This window comes from Schistocerca nitens, chromosome 6 (genome assembly GCF_023898315.1).
Source record: "Schistocerca nitens isolate TAMUIC-IGC-003100 chromosome 6, iqSchNite1.1, whole genome shotgun sequence".
Taxonomy (NCBI): domain Eukaryota; kingdom Metazoa; phylum Arthropoda; class Insecta; order Orthoptera; family Acrididae; genus Schistocerca; species Schistocerca nitens.
The window spans coordinates 446,248,282-446,269,560 of record NC_064619.1 but is presented as its reverse complement, the minus strand read 5'-3'; the positions used below and the strand labels follow the sequence as shown (position 1 = coordinate 446,269,560).

Genomic DNA, 21,279 nt, shown 5'->3' with positions numbered 1-21,279 from the left:
CTTCTCGGACGGGAGTCATTTTTTACCTTTCCAGTCAGTATTGTTTTTCATGTTGGGGAGGCTATAATCTCTCAGTCTTTATTTTCCATGCTCCTTTAACAGGTAAAGTGTGAAATTTTGTGTTCGGGGTAAAAAAATCACCCCACCTTGTTATTTACATTAATTTTTTTGTTTATAAAATAGGTGGTACTTTCTTTTGCAGGCGTAGAAAATGTCTTCTCATGAACTTTCAAGAACTCCAGAGGAAATAATAAGAGAATTTGAACAAGAAGAGGCTGAAAATGTATATTACAGTGAATCAGACGAAGATGTGAGTAAACCTGAAGACGGTCATATCACAGACGACCAGGAGGATGACAAATTCGATGTACCGCCATTTGAGGTTGATTCATCAGATGAAGGAGATAGCCAAGTAATGAAAATTTTATATGGCAGAAATGGGCATTGTTGGAACACACATCCCTTCCGCAAAAAAGTGTCGAGAGTGCCAGCAAAGAATATAGTGGTACATGCCCTTGGTGCAGTAGACAAACGTCTCCCCTGAAATTATTTGAACTGTTATTTACTAGTGACATGGTTTCACTAATAGTTGCATACACAAACCAAAAAATTGCTAATTCAAGGGAAAAATTCACATCACCACAGTGGTATACTGGAGATACCAACCAAAACGAAATAAAAGCTTTATTTGGTATACTTTTTATGAGTGGAGCTCTAAAAATGCGCATCTGAATTGTACTGATGCATGGTCTGTAGTATACGGGTCCCCATTTTTCTGAGGAGTTACGACGAAAAATCGATTTGAGTTTTTGATCAATAATCTAAGATTTGATGAACAACATACCAGACTGAACAGAAGAACGGCAGACAAGTTCGCTGCATTTCGTGATTTATGGTGATGTTTGTCATAGTCAAGAATTGTACACTCCCTCTGCCCTCCTAACCATTGACGAGCCACTCCTTAGCTTCCGTGGCAGATGGTCATTCAAAATGTACCTGCCAAGCATGCCGAACAAAATAATTTGATTATGTGACGCGAAGACATTATTTTTATGCAAGAATTCCATATTTGGGGAAAGAGACTAGGGACAAATGTGTTTCAGTTACTACATATTATGTGATGCAATTATGTGAACCTGTATATGGAACCAACCGGAACATTACAATGGACAACTGGTTTGCTTCTTGTGAAGTAGCCGACAAACTGGCTGACAAAAAGTTGACAATAGTTGGCACCTTACACAAGAATAAACCTGAAATACCTGAATCTCTGCTTCAAACCAAGAATAGGCCAGTTTCTTCATCTGTATTCATTTACAGGAGAGAAAAAATGTTGGAGTCATACATTCCAAAGATAAATAAAAACATTCTTTTGTCAACGATGTATGAGATAGGTGAAATAGATGAGAAGACAAAGAAATCGAACATAGTACTTTTCTACAATGATAACAAAGGGGGAATCGATGTATTTGATTTACTATGCCACACCAAGACCACATCACGAAACACCAGGTGCTGGACAATGTGATACATGTATGGGCTTTTAGATGCATCAGGAATAAATGGCTTAGTTTGGTATAAGGATAATGGTGGCACAAACAGCCGAAGCAATTTTCTCAAGTCATTGGCATTCGGGCTGTTAGAAGCAGAAATGAAGGACAGACTCACGAGAAAAAATTTACCCAAAGAGCTTCGCATAACCATGGAACAGATTTTGACACATTTTGGGAGCGATATTCCAAGATCAGCAGCACAACCAGAAACGATCTCAAAAAAAAAAAGTGGACGATGCTTTTTTTTCAGTCGAAAAGACAACCGGAAAAGTTCCTTTGAATGCTGTGTCTGTTCGAAACGAGTGTGCAAGGACCATCGGAAAAATATCTGTCAAAGTTGCCATAACAGTTTAGTTTGAAAATGTTTGGTATATTCAAAATATCATCAAATTTTGAAAATAATTTATAAAATCTGTGTTTCCTTTCACATGAGGAACTATTTTTTCACCGAGCGAGGTGGCGGTGTTTAGACACTGGACTCGCATTCGGGAGGACGACGGTTCAATCCCGCGTCCGGCCATCCTCATTTAGGTTTTCCATGATTTCCCTAAATCGCTCCAGGCAAATGCTGGGATGGTTCCTTTGAAAGGGCACGGCCGACTTCCTTCCCCATCCTTCCCTAATCTGATGAGACCGATGACTTCGCTGTCTGGTCTCCTTCCCCAAACAACCCAAACCCAACCATTTTTTCGTTGTTCAAATGGCTCTGAGCACTATGCGACTTAACTTCTGAGGTCACCAGTCGCCTTGAACTTAGAACTAATTAAACCTAACTACCCTAAGGACATCACATACATCCATGCCCTATGTAGGATTTGAACCTGCGACCGTAGTGATCGCTCGGTTCCAGACAGTAGCGCCTAGAACCGCACGGCCACTCTGGCCGGGCGTAGTTGTTAGCTTTATACTTTTCACCAATTTACATGCTATTTCCTTCAACGATTCTTATGCGTTTTGATTTATTCTATTGTATTTTGCAATGTCATAACACAAAGGGTAACTGAATGCAATAGATAAGTGCAGTGTCATATTTCTGTATATGACAACCATGATACAATAAAATGCATTTATATTATAGTTATGATTTGCTTTGTCATATTATAAAACACGACTATATTTTGTAATAAATGCTTCATATAGTGTGATTATTACTTTATGTTACTCCAGAACCTCTTCTGTGAAACAAATAATTAAGAAAAACATGGGGTAAATTTTTACCCCATCTTGTTATTTATGTCTCGGGATTAGCATCTTGTTTCTCTAGGGTTAACAGCGGTGTTACAGAAGAATGTTGAAGATTAGATGGGTAGACTGAGTAACTAAAGAACCTGGAAGAATGTATGACGGGATCAGTGGCGCCAGCAGGGACGGCTGGGCCAGCTGCAGGGTATTCACGGAGGAGGTGGCAGTGGGTGCAGAGGAGGGCAGCCAGGGACAGTGTCATGAGAGCTGGTGGCAATAGTCAGTGATAACTGGGAGGAGATCACATGGATGGCCTCAGAGGTGGTTGCAACAATGGCAACTGGTGGGCTGGCTGCAACAGGGCCAGTGAGGGAGAAAGTGTTGACATTGACAGAGCTGGTGAGGGCTGGAGAGTCGGGCATGCCAGCGTTTGTTGTGATAGGAGGGCCGGCGATGAGGGTCGGCCGCAGCAGGGCTGACAAGAAAAGGAATGACATCCAAAGACCTCACATGCAAGGGCCTTTGTAGTCTGGTCCCTTAAACCCCCACACACCAATCAACTGAACAAATTTACTTGTATAATAATCTTTGCTTCTCTGGATGTTCTGGAAAACTACTATAGATACATGTTTGGGACATGTTTTCTTAGATTCACCAGACCAATAAATGGAAATCTTGCTTTACTTTAACCTCATACAGTTTTGCGATGGCTTAATATTAGCGAATTTGCTAAATTTCAGGCAAAATCTTTTATTAGCTGTAACTCCGTAACTAAACATTTGCGGACATATGTTTATATGGACTTTTTTCTTTAGTTTTACTTGTAGAATAACATATTAAAATATTTGCATATGTTCGTGAATCACCCTGTATATATAACATCAAAGCTGAGGAGAAACTACCTAGTGGAGCACAAAGCACTGGGGGAGAAGGCCTAGAAATAAGCCAGTCGCCTTTGAGATGAGAGTGGTACAGAAAAAAGAAACTCCCCATTCTCACTGCCAACTGAAGTATCCTCCTCCAAGTGGTGTGCCAAAGGTGTGATTGATGTTCCCGCATTGAAATAACAATTATATGTTTATTCATCATACCACCAGGAGAGCAGTTTGCTAAACACATGCCCTCCATAGCCACATCCAGTGACGTTTATTGGCAGAGGATGACATGGTAGTCAGTTGGTACCATTGAGCCTCAAGAATCCTGTTTAGACAGAAAGTTTGTTTATTTACCGAGAACTAAACACAGTATAGCTTTAGAGAACAAAGGTTCAAACATAAATACAACTTAAGAGTTCTTCTGTAATGGTGTGTAGCAGTTGACACTACGGCAAAGCCTACAATTGCCGGTTGTGGCAATACACTGAGGATGCGGTGCCTTCCAGAGTGGCTGACATGCTGGCAATGGCTGTGGTCCTGGGGAAGGTGCAATATAGCACTGTTGGAGAGTAGCAGCAGCAGGCATCATAGTCCAGCCTAGGTTCGAGTGCGGCAGTCAGTCAGTCAGAAACGAAGAGCCAAAATGGCTGTTGAGGAGCTGCGCTGCAATGTAAGTACCTGCCCATGGAGGAATACCAGCACAGTGCCATGTGGACATATGATGGTAAGAATGCAAATAGGTATCTGCAATTGATGTGCTGTTTACTGCGATATGCTTGCCACATATCAGTGTGGCTTGTGCTGCCAGACATCGAGGAGGCTTGGCGGTAAACAGCACACAGACTCTTTTATTGACAAACAACTTACAGGGGCCACGCATGGCCTGTGAAGTATATTCACGAGTGTGGTGGCTGAATATGCAGGGGCCCAGCCCTGCATATACTAAAGGTAGATTATCAAAGAATTTTATAGCTGTGCATTTCACTCGTATAAACATAAATTCACAAGTCGGTAGCATATATAATTTTTCTCTTTATTGTTGTGTTTGTGAATATCTTAATTACTGTGCAACTCTTAACAGGTTGTTGACAAAATATTTCACCAGTCAACAGACGTATTGTGTGACTGTAGGTGATATCCCCAACTGCTTATACAGAATTCGTCAAGATGTACAGGAGGGGACCAAACACACAATTGTAATTATCTTCTATTGTGCGATGAACACTGTTCATTTAAATGAACAATTGCCCTGTCGAGCATCAATGATTGAAAACATCCAGAGTATGTTAACTCACTCACTTCTTTGTCTTCACAGTTAAGAGTTATTTTTATGAAAGTTGTAGCTGAACCTCAATGTTTTAGGTCTTTTGTATGCTTTTTATAGTTTCAATTTTGTCATCATGCATGGTAAATAACTGAGAATTTTCTTCCAACGTCTTTATTATTTCTAGTTTGTACATGTCATCAACTGGAAGTACCAAACTGGATGAGTCATATTGGTTTTCAGGGTTTAATGCTAGCTCATAATTTACTGTTTTCTCTGTTAATGTGTATTTTATTTGTCTGACAACACTACTTACAAATTCACATTCAGAAAGGATTAAGTCTGCATGCTGATCAAAATAAAAGGACAGAGCATTAACACGGGCCAAAAACAGTAATGGGCCAATGTTCCCACATTGTGGAACCCACACTGTAATTACTCTCCATGCAGATTGCGTGGTATCTTCCTGTGAATCACTTCAACATCCTATTCTATCTGCTTGAATCATGTTTCTTAAATAACTAGTTCAGGCATGTACTGAACCACATATTCCACTTTCTCAAAAATCTCTACCAAAATTTTAAGATTAGCACAGTCAAATTCCTGCAATAAATTGCAGAAGATCGCAACTGGTAATTTTTTATTTTACAGTCAGAAATATACAAATAGTGGATGAGAAAATCCAGAGAGGATGTATACAATTTGTCACGAGTTTGTGTTGCTCAACAATTTGTAGAGTCGGACACAACAATGTAGTTTTCCCACATAGAATGTAAAAGCACATGTTGAAAACGAGTAAAAAGCAAGATCTCACATGCATTATGTGTGACAGTTGTAATAGCAAAATTAGAGAAATCTGGCAGTCTACAAAGGTAGACCAATGTTCATCCTCCACACCAACTCTGTCTTCTCGCTTTTATTTCTTAAACAATGGTTGAGCGCCGTATCAGTTCAAAACATCCCTGGTTCTTCCTTGTTCAACCACTCACATCTCATTCTATGCTAAACAGCTTCCTTGAGATTGTGTGCGTTTTTTTTTTTCTCCAAATACCAACAGTTTCTAAACACCTGCTTTTATGGTACTAAGTGTCTATGGTTGCCTGTAACACCACTAGAACTAATATTGGTTTTGCTGCGTACTGTGTGGTGTGGCCATATCTTTCATGCTGAAATGTTCTGGGTAAATTAATAATCTAGTACCTCCAGTTTTAAGTTGTTAAAACAGCTTCCCCAATTCTCAAATTTTGCTGCCTTAACCAAATTCTGATATCCTGCTGCTCCTCTGGATAGTTCCATCACTTTCATCTTCTCGGCTTTGATTTTAAGACCGACTGTGCTTGCATTTTGGGCTAGACCCCCAAAATGTCGTCTCAGCGTCCAAGGTTGTAAGTCATCAGCAGGTGCTAACAAATATGTTCTCCCATTTAGATCGGTAACTTTATCATTGCTGTCCACTTCTCGGATGACTTTCTCGAGAACTATGTTAAACAGCATGGATGAGATAGGATTATCTTGTCACAAAATTACTGCAGAATGATGAGTGAATACGGATCATGAGTGACCCGGCAGACATCAATACGGTAACTGAATTCTTGCCATACCCGTTTCAGCATGGCATCATTGACTGTGGCAGTCGCTTTCCGTACTCCCTCCAGGAGCTCTGCTACATCACGTGGCAGAGGCGGTACATACACCAGATCTTTAATGTGTCTCCACAGAAAAGTCACACAGAGTGCGATCTGATCGGGGACGCCATTTCATGAAACAGCTGCCCCCCTCTGTAGCACGGCTAATCCATCGATGTGGCAGTTTCGTGTTCAGGCACCCATGAACTTCACGATGAAAATGGGGTGGAGCCCCATCCTGCTGAAAGACGAACGGAGAGTCTGATTGCATTTGAGGCATCAGCCATTACTGCAACATGTCCAAGTAGAAATATCCAGCGACAGTGCTCTCGGCGAAGAAGAATGGCCCGTACAGTTTTAATGTGACTAGGCATAAAAAACATTTACCTTTGGAGATTCATGCTCAGATTCAATGCATTCATGTGGATGCTTTGTACCCCAGATTTGACAGCTGTAGCACACTTGTTTTTGTCGAACTCCAACACACAGAAAGCTCGCTCTGCAACTGAACTCGCCATGTTTGTGACTAGCGCTGACTATCGGCAAATTACCAGACTACACAGTGGCGGTATACACAAAAAAACTTTCAGGGTTTCTCTTCAAAATTACATACATATTATATCTGTACAATGTTTGGTTCTTGTGCAATAAATAATTGAAAGTGTTCCCGGACTTTATGTACAACCTGTATATTGACACAAGCAGCAAATGGTAATATAAGTAGTTTAGTAAAATACTGCATGATAAGGTTACAAAAGCACACATCTTTATTAAGATTGTGGAAATATTTTTAATTTACAGGAAGTAATCATTTTACCCTGTGCAAAGCACATGTCACAAGTAAGAACTGTTGGCCTAGCTGGGATACAAAACCGGAATTCTGATACTTTTGTTGGAGTATGCTACCAATTAAATCATACAAGCACTACCAATTAAATCATACAAGCACACCCGATGTGGCCCTCCAGTTTTCCCTGGTATAACTGAGGACAAAATAATTCACAAGTGTTTGCTGGATCTGTGTGTCCAACAGCCACAGTAATTGATCACATCACCAATATCAAGTCTGCTGAGGAACTGACCAACATGTGGTGGGATAGGTGAGGGCAATAGGGGGGGGGGGGGGGAGGTGTCATCTATATATATCTCTCTCATTCAGTCCTACTGCTCATTGCACCATCCTTGTTTCACGTCAGAGGCCCCTTATGCTCTGCCTGCCCACCCTCGATGTCACTTTGTCACAGATGCAGTGTCTCGCTCCTCACCTTAATCAATATGCAGGTTACTAAGGTTGTAGTCAGTCACAGAAGATCAGCTGGTCCCCTACTCATATCTTGATGGATTATTTAGTGACACAGTTCCAGTATTTTGATGTGTGTGACAGAATCTTAGTGGAGATGATAGCAATGTGTATGCAACTATCACTGCACGGCAGGTTGAAATTCATTGTATCCAAAACCACTACATTTTGCAACTCAGCATGCCGTAGTTGGACTACTTTTTTTGCTTTGTGATAGATGGCGCTGTTATAGTCACAAACATATGGCTCACAATTTCAGATGAACAGTTGGTAACAGGTAGGTTTTTTAAATTAAAATACAGAACGTGGGTACGTTTGAACATTTTATTTCCGTTGTTCCAATGTGATACATGTACCTTTGTGAACTTATCATTTCTGAGAATGCAATGCTTGTTACAGCATGATTGCCTGTAAATATCACATTAATTCAATAAATGCTCAAAATGATGTTCGTCAACCTCAATGCATTTGGCAATACGTGTAATGACATTCCTCTCAACAGCGAGTGGTTCGCCTTCCGTAATGTTCGCGCATGCATTGACAATGCGCCAGGCGTTGTCCGTGGATCACGATAGCAAATATCCTTCAACTTTCCCCACAGAAAGAAATCCGGAGACATCAGATCCGGTGAATGTGCGGGCCATGGTATGGTGCTTCGACGACCAATCCACGTGTCATGAAATATGCTATTCAATACCGCTTCAACCGCACACAAGCTATGTGCCGGACATCCATCATGTTGGAAGTACATAGCCATTCTGTCATGCAGTGAAACATCTTGTAGTAACATCGTAGAACATTACGTAGGAAATCAGCATACACTGCACCATTTAGATTGCCATCCATAAAATGGGGGCCAATTATCCTTCCTTCCATAATACCGCACCATACATTAACCCGCCAAGGTTGCTGATGTTACACTTGCCGCAGACATCGTGGATTTTCTGTTGCCCAATAGTGCATATTATGCCGGTTTATGTTACCACTGTTGGTGAATGACGCTTCGTCGCTAAATAGAACGCGTGCGAAAAATCTGTCATCGTCCCATAATTTCTCTTGTGCCCAGTGGCAGAACTGTACACGATGTTCAAAGTCGTTGCCATGCAATTCCTGGTGCATAGAAATATGGTACAGGTGCAATCAATGTTGATGCAGCATTCTCAACACTGATGTTTTTGAGATTCCCGATTCTCGAGCAATTTGTCTGCTACTAATGTGCGGATTAGCCGCGACAGCAGCTAAAACACCTACTTCGGCATCATCATTTGTTGCAGGTCGTGGTTGACGTTTCACATGTGGCTGAACACATCCCGTTTCCTTAAATAATGTAACTATCCAGCGAACGGTCCAGACACTTGGATGATGTCGTCCAGGATACCAAGCAGCATTGACTCCTTAAATTTGGAGTCCATTTCGCACTTCAACGGCAGTGATGCGACTGTGGTGGAGAACTTGAAGTTGTAGGAAGTGGTCATCTCTTGCCAATGTTGCTCTTCTCAGGACTGATCATAATTTCCTTGCATAGCCATCAGTGTCCCTGTCACTTCTTATGGTTCTGGAAATCGTGAAAGGTGTAGCTCTCAACACTTCTGCAATGTAACACTGTGTGACCATCACAATTATTTATGCCAAAAAACTGATTACAATAATTAAATAAAGATCCTACAGACACATGAGCTGGGCAGGGGAACAATAAAAGAAACAGAAATAAAAGCTATAAGACCAAAAAAAAAAAAACATTAATGCCACTGATGTGTTTTTCAGGTAGTGTGAGAAAAAACAAGGCTAGTGCAATAAAAAATTTCTGCTTCATTGTTTGCCGGAAAAGCAATGCCAATAACATATCAATAATATACCCACTCTAAAAATATAGCATAAATGCTACTTTGATTACGTACATAATTACACACCATTTATTATGTGTTGCAGTCATGTACAGACAAGAACACTACATGCGAGAAGGAAGGAGAACAATGTAAAAAGCAATTGCCATTGTGAGATGAACACATAACAATAATGGAGATATATCAAAAATATAGAATTGATACATCTTGTCAAAGTGCCCCACACAGTGTCAAACTGAATACAATGACAAATAACTGAGATAACAACAAATGGCCTCCTGGCAGTCCTACAGTCACATTACGAGTAGCAAACCAGATGGACATTAAACAAATGTCATTAATGACAAGCTCAAGTGACACAAAAATATTTGATGATTATGAAAAACAAGATATTACATCTCCATTCTTCACAGTATAAGGGTTTTGGTTTTTTTTTTCTTTTTTAAACATTTTTTTTATCCTACAACAATCACATCTGGTTCTTTTATTGTAATAACGAATGTGTCTATCAAATTACAGTTATTTCTTCAATCTCTGTCACAAACATACCTGTCTTAAGAAAATACAATAGGAACTCCACAGTTGAGAGTATTGTATGTTGATTTTACTGTTAGTATTTTACCTTCGCTCTCATAATACAGTTTAGCACATTGTATTCTACATCGGAAATTTAGTGTGATTCCTCCTACACTTTAAGTTCCTAATTTAGATAGAAATACCAAACGATGCACAGATCAAATGTCTTAAGCAAATATATAAAAGTCCCAAAGACTTTCTTTTATCCAGTCTGTTTAGCGGTTCATGGAAAAAAATTGCTATATTGCAGACTGCATTTTTTGGAAGCTGTGCTATGAGTTGTTTAGGAGATAGTAGTTACAGAAGCAAGATTCCATTTGGTCTAGAATTTGCCAAATATGGAAGTGAATGAAACTGAGCTGTAATTATTTATGTCAGTGGTTGCTCCCTTCTTATAGACTGGTTTATCTCAGTAATGTAGACGATATGTCATACCAGGAATTAGATTTAAAGTTTTGAGATTATTTTTGTTTTCTCATGTTGTTCGACAATTCTTACAAAACATGAGTAAATCATTATAACCGAGTTTATTTCCAGGTCTGATTCATAAATTCTTCACTCTATGCACGAATGTAAGTCAGGTTTTATTGTTGTTGGTGACAAATTTATATTGATATGATTATAGCACTGTAACAAGTCACAGTACCTAAAATAATTTACATCACAGCTTAAAGAGTTACGTTGTGACTGTCATACCGAGTTACCCTTATGGATAATATCTGTAATTAATACACTATGTGATCAAAAATATCTGGACACCTGGATGAAAATAACTTACAAGTTCGTGGCGCCCTCCATCGGTAATGGTGGAATTCAGTATGGTGTTGGCCCACCCTTAGCCTTGATGACAATTTCCACTCTTGCAGGCATACGTTCAATCAGGTGCTGGAAGGTTTCTAGGGGAATGGCAGCCCATTCTTCATGGACTGCTGCACTGGGGAGAGGTATCGATGTCGGTCGGTGAGGCCTGGCACGAAGTCGGCACTCCAAAACATCCCAAAGGTGTTCTATAGGATTCAGGTCAGGACTCTATGCAGGCCGTCCATTACATGGATGTTATCGTCATGTAACCACTCTGACACAGGCGGTGCATTATGAACAGGTGCTCAATCGCATTGAAAGAAGCAGTCGCCATTCGTGAATTGATCTTCAACAGTGGGAAGTAAGAAGGTGCTTAAAACATCAATGTATGCCTGTGCTGTGATGGTGCCATGCAAAACAGGGGGTGCAAGCCCCCTCCATGAAAAACACGACCACATCATTACACCACCAACTCCGAATTTTACTGTTGGCACTACATATGGTGGCAGATAACGTTCACTGGGAATTCGCAATACCCACACTTTACCATCAGATCAGCACATTGTGTAACATGATTCTTCACTCCACACAACATTTTTCCTCTGTTCAATCGCCCACTGTTTATGCTCCTTACACCAATCAAGCCGTTGTTTGGCATTTACCGGCGTGATGTGTGGCTTATGAGCAGCCGCTCAACCATGAGATCCAAGTTTTCTCACCTCCCTTCTAACTGTCATAGTACTTGCAGTGGATGCTGATGCAGTTTGGAATTCCTGTGTGAAGGTCTGGATAGATATCTACCTATTACACATTACAACCCTGTTCAACTGTCGGCGGTCTCTGTCAGTCAACAGACGAGGTCGGCCTGTACGCTTTTGTGCTGTATGTGTCCCTTCATGTTTCCACTTCACTACCACATCGGAAACAGTGGACCTAGGGATATTTAGAAGTGTGGAAATCTCATAATTACAGCGGTATCCTTTTCACATGAACCACTTGAGTACATATGACAGCTCCATCAATGCATCGACATTTTATACCTTGTGTATGCGATACTGCCACCTTCTGTATATGTGCATATCACTATCTCACGACTTTAGTCACCTCAGTGTATAATGAATTATGCATTTTTAAGCAAAGAAATTATGAGTAAACTACCTTTATTGTTCTTACTATTTCACACTGAGCAAATGGTTTATGTTACAGTTGAAGGACAAGGCAATGCAGAGGTACACATATTCAAGTATGTTCTGTCTTTGTTACTGTTAATGTTGACATACAATGTTCAGATAAATCTTGATACAGAAATAGTTTATGGCTAACTGAAAAAACAAAAAAGCAGAAGGGAGAAAATTCAAAGCATGTGCTCTATTTCCTGAATTCAGACACATGTAACATGTATGTAAACGATCTTTAGAAGAAGAAATTTGGAAGTGGGTACAAAAACAATTGCATTTATTTGAAAACTTACCTAGGGATAATATGTAACACTAACCTTAAATGAAATACAACTTAACAGCAAACAAAATAAACCCTTCCACCTAATTTTTCAGAAATGGAAGGAAATGATCATACGAAATTACTGGACAGGAGACCCCATCTGGGTTCGTTCAGCCGCCTGGTGCAAGTCCTATTTGACACTACTTCAGCAGCTTGTGCATCGGTAAAGATGATAAGAAATTATTAGGAAAACACACACACTCAGTTTCCAAGTTTTATATTTGCAATGTATCATAGATCATTAATTTCCTACATTGTTTCAGAGCTAATAACTGCTCAATGCAAGCAATATTATTTGACAAATTTTAATCGACATGTATTGCTGTCACCAAATACAAACATTTTCATCCTAGTTTCTTTGGCCATATCTGAGAAACTAAATCATAGTCCTTCAATGAAGATCAAGTTGTTAAGCAGCAATACCTTTTGGGTCATGTCAAGTTTATTCTTTCGTTTTTAAACTTTTGTTTTGATTCGAGAAGTACAGGACACTGTTTCCAGTGACGTCCACTAGCATTGTGTGTTTAAGAGCATTATGATCTAATGTTTTGCTTGTTTAGAATTTTTATACAACAAACATATTTTCTATTTTGTTTTCTTCATGTACTGATCTCATGTAAGGAAAGATTAAACTCATTCTCTTGATTTCTATGGTACAGGCTTGGATCACAACCTTTTGAGTTTGTCTATCTAACATCCATTTTGCTCCTCACTTAATGCCACTTTTGCCCTCACCCAATGACACTGACACTTGTGATTAATTCTGTGCAGAAGTGCATTGTATTGTTTCTTTAGCTTTGAATATCCCACAGTTCCTCAAACACTGTACATAATGTTTAATCTTTTATCTATTGCATCTGTTTTAATATCATTTACTGAATTACTATTTTCAAGAGTAACAATGCAATTGAAGATGGAGTTGCTTTCTTAGGCATAACTGCAGGTAAAATAAACAAGCTTTTGTTCACTATGAGACATTTTGAGCCTACTGCTTGGTGTGCAGCTTATCTTCTTCTGTTGTTTGTAAAATGTGATCTAGATCAGATTAGAATATTCAAACATTGACCAAGTATTAAGAATTAGCACAGCATTTAATTCTGAACACATTCATAAATTTCACAGGAAATACAGCAACTTACGCTTCTCTTATAGTCTTGCCAATATTTTTGCGAAAGACTACAATCACATGGAAAAAGTTAATACATGCTGTAAATACAAAAAAAGTGCGACTAATCACAACAAATAATAAAACAGAAAATAAAATTTTTAAAGTCATTTATTGATACAATGACCTTGAATTTTTTATGATTACCTGGTTAAAAATTAAATATTTTGATACCTCCACCCTTAGGAAATCCCTTTTTTTTATTTTCAAAATCGTACTTTTTGCAGAGTTTTATACAGGAGTGCAGTTATTAATCCCCCTGTTGTTGCTCCGGAGAAAATGAAATTCTTGTCACAGCTGTTTACCAGCAACTATACAAATGTTAACTTAAATTTGTCACTCAGTGTTTGCCATCTACCCTCAGTTTGTATGATCCACAACTCTACACCAGAGCTTTAAAATAAAAAGTACTGGTATCATAAGGTTTTTAAAACTTTATTTACAACCAACACGGGTCAGGAAAATCATAAACATATGAAGAGCATGATTAAAAATATATAAAAATGTTAATTCCATACTCAAGCAAGATACTGTAAAAATAAAGAAAAGTATTCATGGGTAAGGCGACTTGCCAATAAAAGGAAATAAAAAATTTTGTTTTTAATGTTGTATTATTACAACACAAGATTTCAAAATACTCTTATTGTGGCAGCAGGAGGGAGCTTTTTATGTTGGTGCAATAATTTTTAGCAAATCACCAAAATATTTAAAACCACACATATAAATAGTCTAAACATTGTGTTAGCAACTGGAGTGTGTATTTGCAAATTACAATGTTAACATTGTATGGAATAATGAGGTTATTAAGAACAAGAAGAACTTGTTTCCAATAGGCAGCATACTCATACACAACCAAAATGTTCTGTATGTAAAAGTTTGCAAGCAGCAACTTATTAATACAGCTCTGAAAGCAGTATTTTGTATTTGGACTTAAAAAGTTTCTGTTATGTATTTAAATTAATATGCCTTACGTTCATTTAGTGCCATTTCAGGTGTTAGTGACAAACACCCTTAATTAACATCGCAGTATGAGAATCACTCAAACTTGTCTGTCACTATGTTATTTTCCTTGTTGGAATGTAGTGTGTGGAAATGGTAGCGTTCTTAACCTTCCTACCACAAGGCGGTGTCAACCAACACGTCGTTAGTGTGGGAAACAGCGCTAGCGTCTGTCACATAGGTCAACAACGTGAAACCGATTCGTAAGAGGGGGGGGGGGGGGGGGGGGGAAGACTTTTCTGACTACGTGTCGTATAAGATACGACCTTGTGACACGTGTCCTGATATTCCACGTTGTGAGAGAAAAGTTAATTTCATATCAACCGTTTGACTTCCTATTCGATTGTTTATCTGCTGTTACTAGCAAAATAACCGAAGCATTCGATTTTTTATTATTTGTGGTAGATTCAGTTTGGTGACTCAAACAAATCAATTGATATCATGTTAATGGCGAATTTCTGTAACTTACACAGCTAGTTGTGTAATTGAGCGAGCGACCGTTAATGGGCTGGCAATCTGTTAAATATTAGACTGAAAACTTCTTTTCCACCGCCATATATTTGCAATGAAACCACGAACTGTCACCTGTGGCAAGCAGCAATTGAACAGAAGCGTATAGTATGTTATTAATCAGGATCAATAAATAATATCTATCGGCACAACCAACAACCACTGTGCTTCCAAAATGCACTGTTTAATGGAAAACCGCTGGCGTTATTCACACCCAAACGCACTTACATACGTACATTTCACCAGTTCCTGATTATATGTTTGGAGTAATGCACCGTGTTGAGCCATAAATACACCTAATAAAACATACACGTCCTAATCACAAACAGACAATGTTTGTTGTCAGCAATCAAAACTAATTCAAATATGCCACTACGTCAAAGATTCTATTGAGAGATATTCCTTCTTGTTGCACATACCGAAAACCAGTCTGAGAGTGCAATAACGATATCGAGAAAGTCTGCTGGGATCGATATGTTGGCAGTAGAACCTTCGACCATAAATGTAATAGACTGGCCCTGACGTCATTTTCGTGGCTCCAACATCTCCGGGCTAAAGTCACGTGAATGTTGGCAAAACATGGTTGTTTCGTGTTGCGCTTATGGCTGTACTCAGCGTTTTGTCGGGCGAAATGGCATTACATTTCACGTGTAAGTGTTTCTATGATAGTGCAGATGCATTTATTGAAATCTGCTGAAGTGACTTTTATACGTTTTTTACACTTGAAATAGAGTATCACGTAAATTAAAGTGTTGAAAGTGAAGCCTGTAAAGTCAGACTCATATTACATTTTGGAAAGTATCTGTGATAATTCGGTTACAGAAGTATTTATAATTGTTTCTCGTTCCTACCCATAGCTTCCCTAAGGATGAAAACCGATGGCAGCTTTGGATACAGCCCCAGAAACGGAAAAACTTTAAACCATCTGCACATACGCGCCTTTGCTCGAAGCACTTTGCGGAGAAGTGTTTTGATAGGTTAGTTATTATTTACAATGTATATTTATAATTTATATTTACAGTGTCTGTCATTTTTAAACCTAGGCTCCAAAATTATTTTCTGAAACTTCAGAGTCTCACCTTTTATCTAAAATATAATTTTTTCAAAACTGATAGTTTAAACTATTGTAAAAATAGTGAGAACTGAACCTTTGAAGTCCACCTAAAATTGATATTCTAAAATGGACGTGGTCCTAAAGTCAACAATTTCGGCACCTGTAGTTGACATAATTCCCATATCCCATTTTCTTTTATAAGTGACTCGAGCTCAAAATGCGGCGAATCCAATGATTAAAGTTTTGACACGAGCCCACTCTTACTGTTTAAAAGAATTTTAACGACATTTTACTTTAATTGATAGTTTATAGTAATTTCGTCCCGCTGCCCACCACAGTGGCGTTCGATGTATTTGGCAGATTTTACAAATGGTACTGTGAACAAATCCAGGTCAATTGTAGTTCTGGCATAATTTATCACAAATAAAAAAGTAATTTTTGTTGGAAGCGTTTGGCAGCCAGTTGAGAAATGTGGGGAAAATACGATACAAACATAGGATGCCAGACCGTTGATTTGAAATCAAGCCACGTTTTGCCAACAGTCACGTGGTTTATGTTGGAGCCACACCAGCTCTATAGCTTCTGCACAGCAAGGCCAGTCTACTAGTATCTATGTTCGAAGAGTAGAACAGTCCAACATAACAGTTGCGGCTCTTTGCCTCGATTTTATTGCCTACCGCCCCAGCAGCGCCCTAAGCGACCAGTAACTTAAACTATAAGTATAATGATTTGTTTTAGGAGCAGAAAATAGCTAATCAATAGCAGACGAGAAGACATGAAAAAAGACCTAGTTAACCAGTATAATAATATTAGGTTTTGTTCCCTAAATTTCGAACGCAGACAATAATAAACTCGTGTGGAATGCAGTACCCACACTGTTTGGCATCCCAAATAAGCCACCTCAACTGACGATGAAGAAGAAAGTGCCACAAAGATTCGACAATCCATATAAAGCTGTAAAACAGTCCTATGACTCAGAAGCAGCCAGTTCATCTCTCCATGTATCAGTGCCGGTTTTGTGTGAATCGTCAACACTGACCTGCTTTGACGATGAAGTGGTTAGATTAAGTGCAGTTATTCGTGTATTATGAGAGCGTAATGTTTGGTATGTCTTTCATTCACTTCTGTTGTTACTCACTTAATTTTCCTTGCTTCCTTTGTGTGATGATATTATTTTGTTGGCACCTTGGTCACTGACAGATTGTTTGAAAATTATTCAAACATTTGGTTTTGCGTGAAATGTTATGTAATCAGCTCATTATAATGTTTTCAACATATTTCTCACACTATTTGGCAGTTGCTTGACCCACTTAGAATAATATAACGATGAAGGTCGTACTTGTGGCAACAGGCAACAATGACAAACATAGTAGGCCTACAGAACGATAAATGAGCTGTCGATCGCTTTTGCATGTTGAGGTACGTGTCTGTGCTTCCTACTTGCGAATCTGTGTGTTTATATTCTTTTGAAATCAACGTGGTAAGCTGCAATTCTGTCCAACATCACAAGTGTTTCTTCACGAATGTGTTGTAGCTTGCCACTCGATTCATGGTTTTTGTCCATACTTGCGCTTATTTTAGAATCATTTTTAGAAATATATATGCCATCTGATACTACACAAACCCTTGGAGGCAAGAAAATAACTCAAATATTTCGTAAATTAGGTAGGAAATGGATGCAAAGCAAACATTATGCTTACGACAAGTCTGACGTTCACCTTCCTCGCCGCTTGGAGCGCTAGTGTCGCTCCATCTGTCAATTGGCAACAACTATTACAGCAGTGAGTGCTGCGAATGCTATGTTAGACTGTGGTAGTAGCTAGAGGGTGATTTTATCTCATACAGGTCACGTCAACTCGTGGTCATGAATTTCTCTGGAAAAAAAAAGTATTAGACCTGTATATCATAAGTGTTAAGAAATAATGTATTTTAGTTTTACCGTATTTTTTGTAAATGGTATGGCACTTTGAAAAATGTACATTTTGTAAATAAACTTATAATAATACAGTACGTATATAACCAATGAACAAAAAGTACTGGAGACCAGGCAGATATTTTGCGTTAAAGCTTTCTCTTAGTGTGTTGAAATTTAGTTGACATCCGACACTTATGGGCTTCCTTTAACTTTCAAATTTAAGGCGAAAATGCGAATTTTTCCGAGTAAAAAACTTTTTCTGCTTATTTGGAAAGTCACAGAACGCTATCTTTTCTGTCATATTTACCATATATTACTGATGCAGTTATAAACTGTATATTGCTGTTCCAGCTATATGTATTGTGTAAATATTTATTAGTAAAAATATAAGTAATTGCGTTTTTACGAATTATTTACTCGAAAAACCCCATTCAAAAAATTTTTGAGAATCACACAAAATATTGTTCGGTTCATATGTTAGTGGTCACTGCAGACATGGGGGGCAATATTTTTCTGTGTAAAGTGTTAAAATTTTTCAACACTCTGCATATTTACCATCACTGAATTTCTAGTGTAAAATATGCATGTTGGCAACACTATTTCCAGTGCTCTCCTGTTTATAAAAAACGAGTGATAACTTGCACATAAACCATTCTGTATCGAGTTTTGTGTTTGGTTTGAACTTTTTGTTAGATACAATATCAGTGAGGAAATTCAGGAGTGAAAGAGTGAGATGTGTGGCCTATGGAAAAAAAACACAAGATGATGGCGTTTAAGAAAAGTGAAAAACACATCATAGTTGTTGGAAATCTGTCAGAAATACTGCAGATACTGATGCTTTAAAAGTTTTCATTTCTGCTGTACCCTGTACTGTATCCCCACTTACAGGTCCAAGAAAGGTAAAAAGCACAAGAAGAAAACACAATGTAGAAAGAAAATGTGTAGAAACTGTAACATATTTTACACAAATAACATCTTCAAAACTTTGTGAAGTGTATAATGTAGATGCACTTGGTGCAGAATCTGAAAGTAGTAATATGTGCAGAAAATGTGATGTGTGGTTTCAAAACCTGAGTACTGTTATCTCAGCAGCCACCTATACTGAGAAGGTACAGTTACTGACACTGAAACACAGGTTGCTACTCTAAGCAGCAGATACAGAAATACATACCCACTTCCTCACATTATTCAATTTCAAACGCTCATAAAATAAAGAATGGGAAAGGTATTTGCATGTGCCCAGATTCTTACAGTGGGAACCTGTTGCAAGATGATATGCTTACTGTTGCTCTGGAATATTACCTAAGTGATGGCACAGATTGCAGGAGACAATGTCCTAACCAGGCTGACATCTCTGTTAGTGAGAATGGTGAACAAGGTAAAAAGATATATGACAAGATCAATAAGAGAAGCATATCTCCTAATGAAAAGAAGAAGACAAATTTAAAAACTGGTCTCACAAGATTCTTCTCCTTACGACTGAAATGGGTAAAATTTCAGCTAGCGAAGGAAGTATGCACATTATTTACTGCACTAATCTGAAACTTTCTTATTTTGCCATAAGCAGTGCCACAAAATAAATGTTGGTTGCACGAGTGTACAGTGTGTCCTTGTGCTGAAGTGATGACTGTTGAAGCATTTCACCTTCAGGATACTGACAATGATGTAACATATGCATAGTTGGAGGGAGGAGAGTTGGTGAAGAAGATAGGTAAAGCCAGAGAAGTTTGTTGCGGAGGTTAGGTATTGAGTCATGAAGGGAACAGCTCACCATCATATCCAGAGGATTCAGAGACAGTCCATAGCAGAAGTAAAATCAGCCACATCCCAGAATACTGACACCTTAGTTCTTCATTTTGACTTTTCTGGGAACTGGTCTGTTGATTTGCAGATCGAAACTCAAAAGTCACTAATGGCACAAATAACAGGTGTCAATACTCACATGTGGTGTTCACTTCCTTGGAACATCAAGCTGTTTTGCTTTTGCCAGTGATGTGTCATTCATGACAATGCACATGCAAGCTATGCTGTTAACATGATAATTGATGACATAGCATCTAGAGGCCATGCATCTCCTAAACATGTGTTTGTGATTGATGGTGTAGCATCTCATTATAAAAACCACTTTCAGCTTTATGAGCTTGGTCAACACTGTAGTACAGGAATTAAGACAAAAAACGGATATTTTCCGCAACAGGTCGTGGTAAAAGCGCATGTGATGGGGTAGGAAGTCTCGGTAAACATCCTGTAACAAGATTTCATCTCCAGCATGAGGCTGCTGATGCTATAAGAGATGCTACTGGATTTGCATATAAAAAATCACCATTAATAACAAATATGAAATTCTTAATTCTAAATGAAAGTACAGTAAGGGAATTCCGTGTAAAAAAGAAGAAGATTGGTCCACTATGAAGCCTATGGTAGGAATTCAATCGTGTCACTACTGGGTCGCATCCCAGAATGGCACATACATTGTAAAAATGGTTCCCCATTAGATGCGGCCCGTTTCTGTGTGTGAAGTGCAGAGACCACAGTAGACATTAGAAGACTTTGTAGTGAGCCACTTCGTTTCTTGTGCGTATGACAATCAGTGATGGATGGGAGAGATAATAAGTGTCTCTCCTGAGCTGCAAGATATAATCGTCTACTTTGTGCCACCTAATGGTCCTGATAATGCTTTCAAATGGCCATCATCAAAATATCAGTGTGCAGTTCCCATTTCCCAATTACTGCTCTTGTTAGATCACCCTTGTCTATGAGAAAATTCACATTGGCTATACAAGATCAATGAGAAGCAGATGAAAAAAAAGAAGTTGAACTCTTTTCAACAGTACAGTGTTGATTGTTACATTGTAGGCATTTTTAATTCATGGAATTCATGAAGAAGTAAAATCATGACAGAAGACAATAATGATTTGTGAATAACACCATAAAAAGAAAAATGGGTATAAATATTTTATTTTTATTGTAAAATGTTTTCGATCAAAACTATGAATTGTTTTCCCACTTACTTCTAATTTTGTAATGTAATTATTTTGATTCAGAAATAAGAGTTTTGCAGGACATTTACTTAAAATCAGTGATCAGTTTAAATCTTCAAGTGTCCACTAGTTTTT

At 38.5% G+C, this 21,279-nt stretch overlaps 1 protein-coding gene across 2 annotated transcripts in view; it reads right to left on the bottom strand.

The window, feature by feature from the left end:
- Nucleotides 1–15,591, bottom strand: part of LOC126263740 (Sjoegren syndrome nuclear autoantigen 1 homolog) — a 45,173-nt gene extending 29,582 nt beyond the window's left edge. The window contains exon 1 of one of the 2 annotated variants that reach the window (XM_049960921.1): nt 15,431–15,591. In XM_049960921.1, the coding sequence (XP_049816878.1) occupies nt 15,431–15,482 (52 nt within the window). In that variant the 5' untranslated portion in view covers nt 15,483–15,591. Of the gene's footprint in view, nt 1–15,422 lie in introns of both variants that reach the window. The other variant, XM_049960922.1, reaches the window with a different exon arrangement.
- Nucleotides 15,592–21,279: the final 5,688 nt, after the last annotated feature.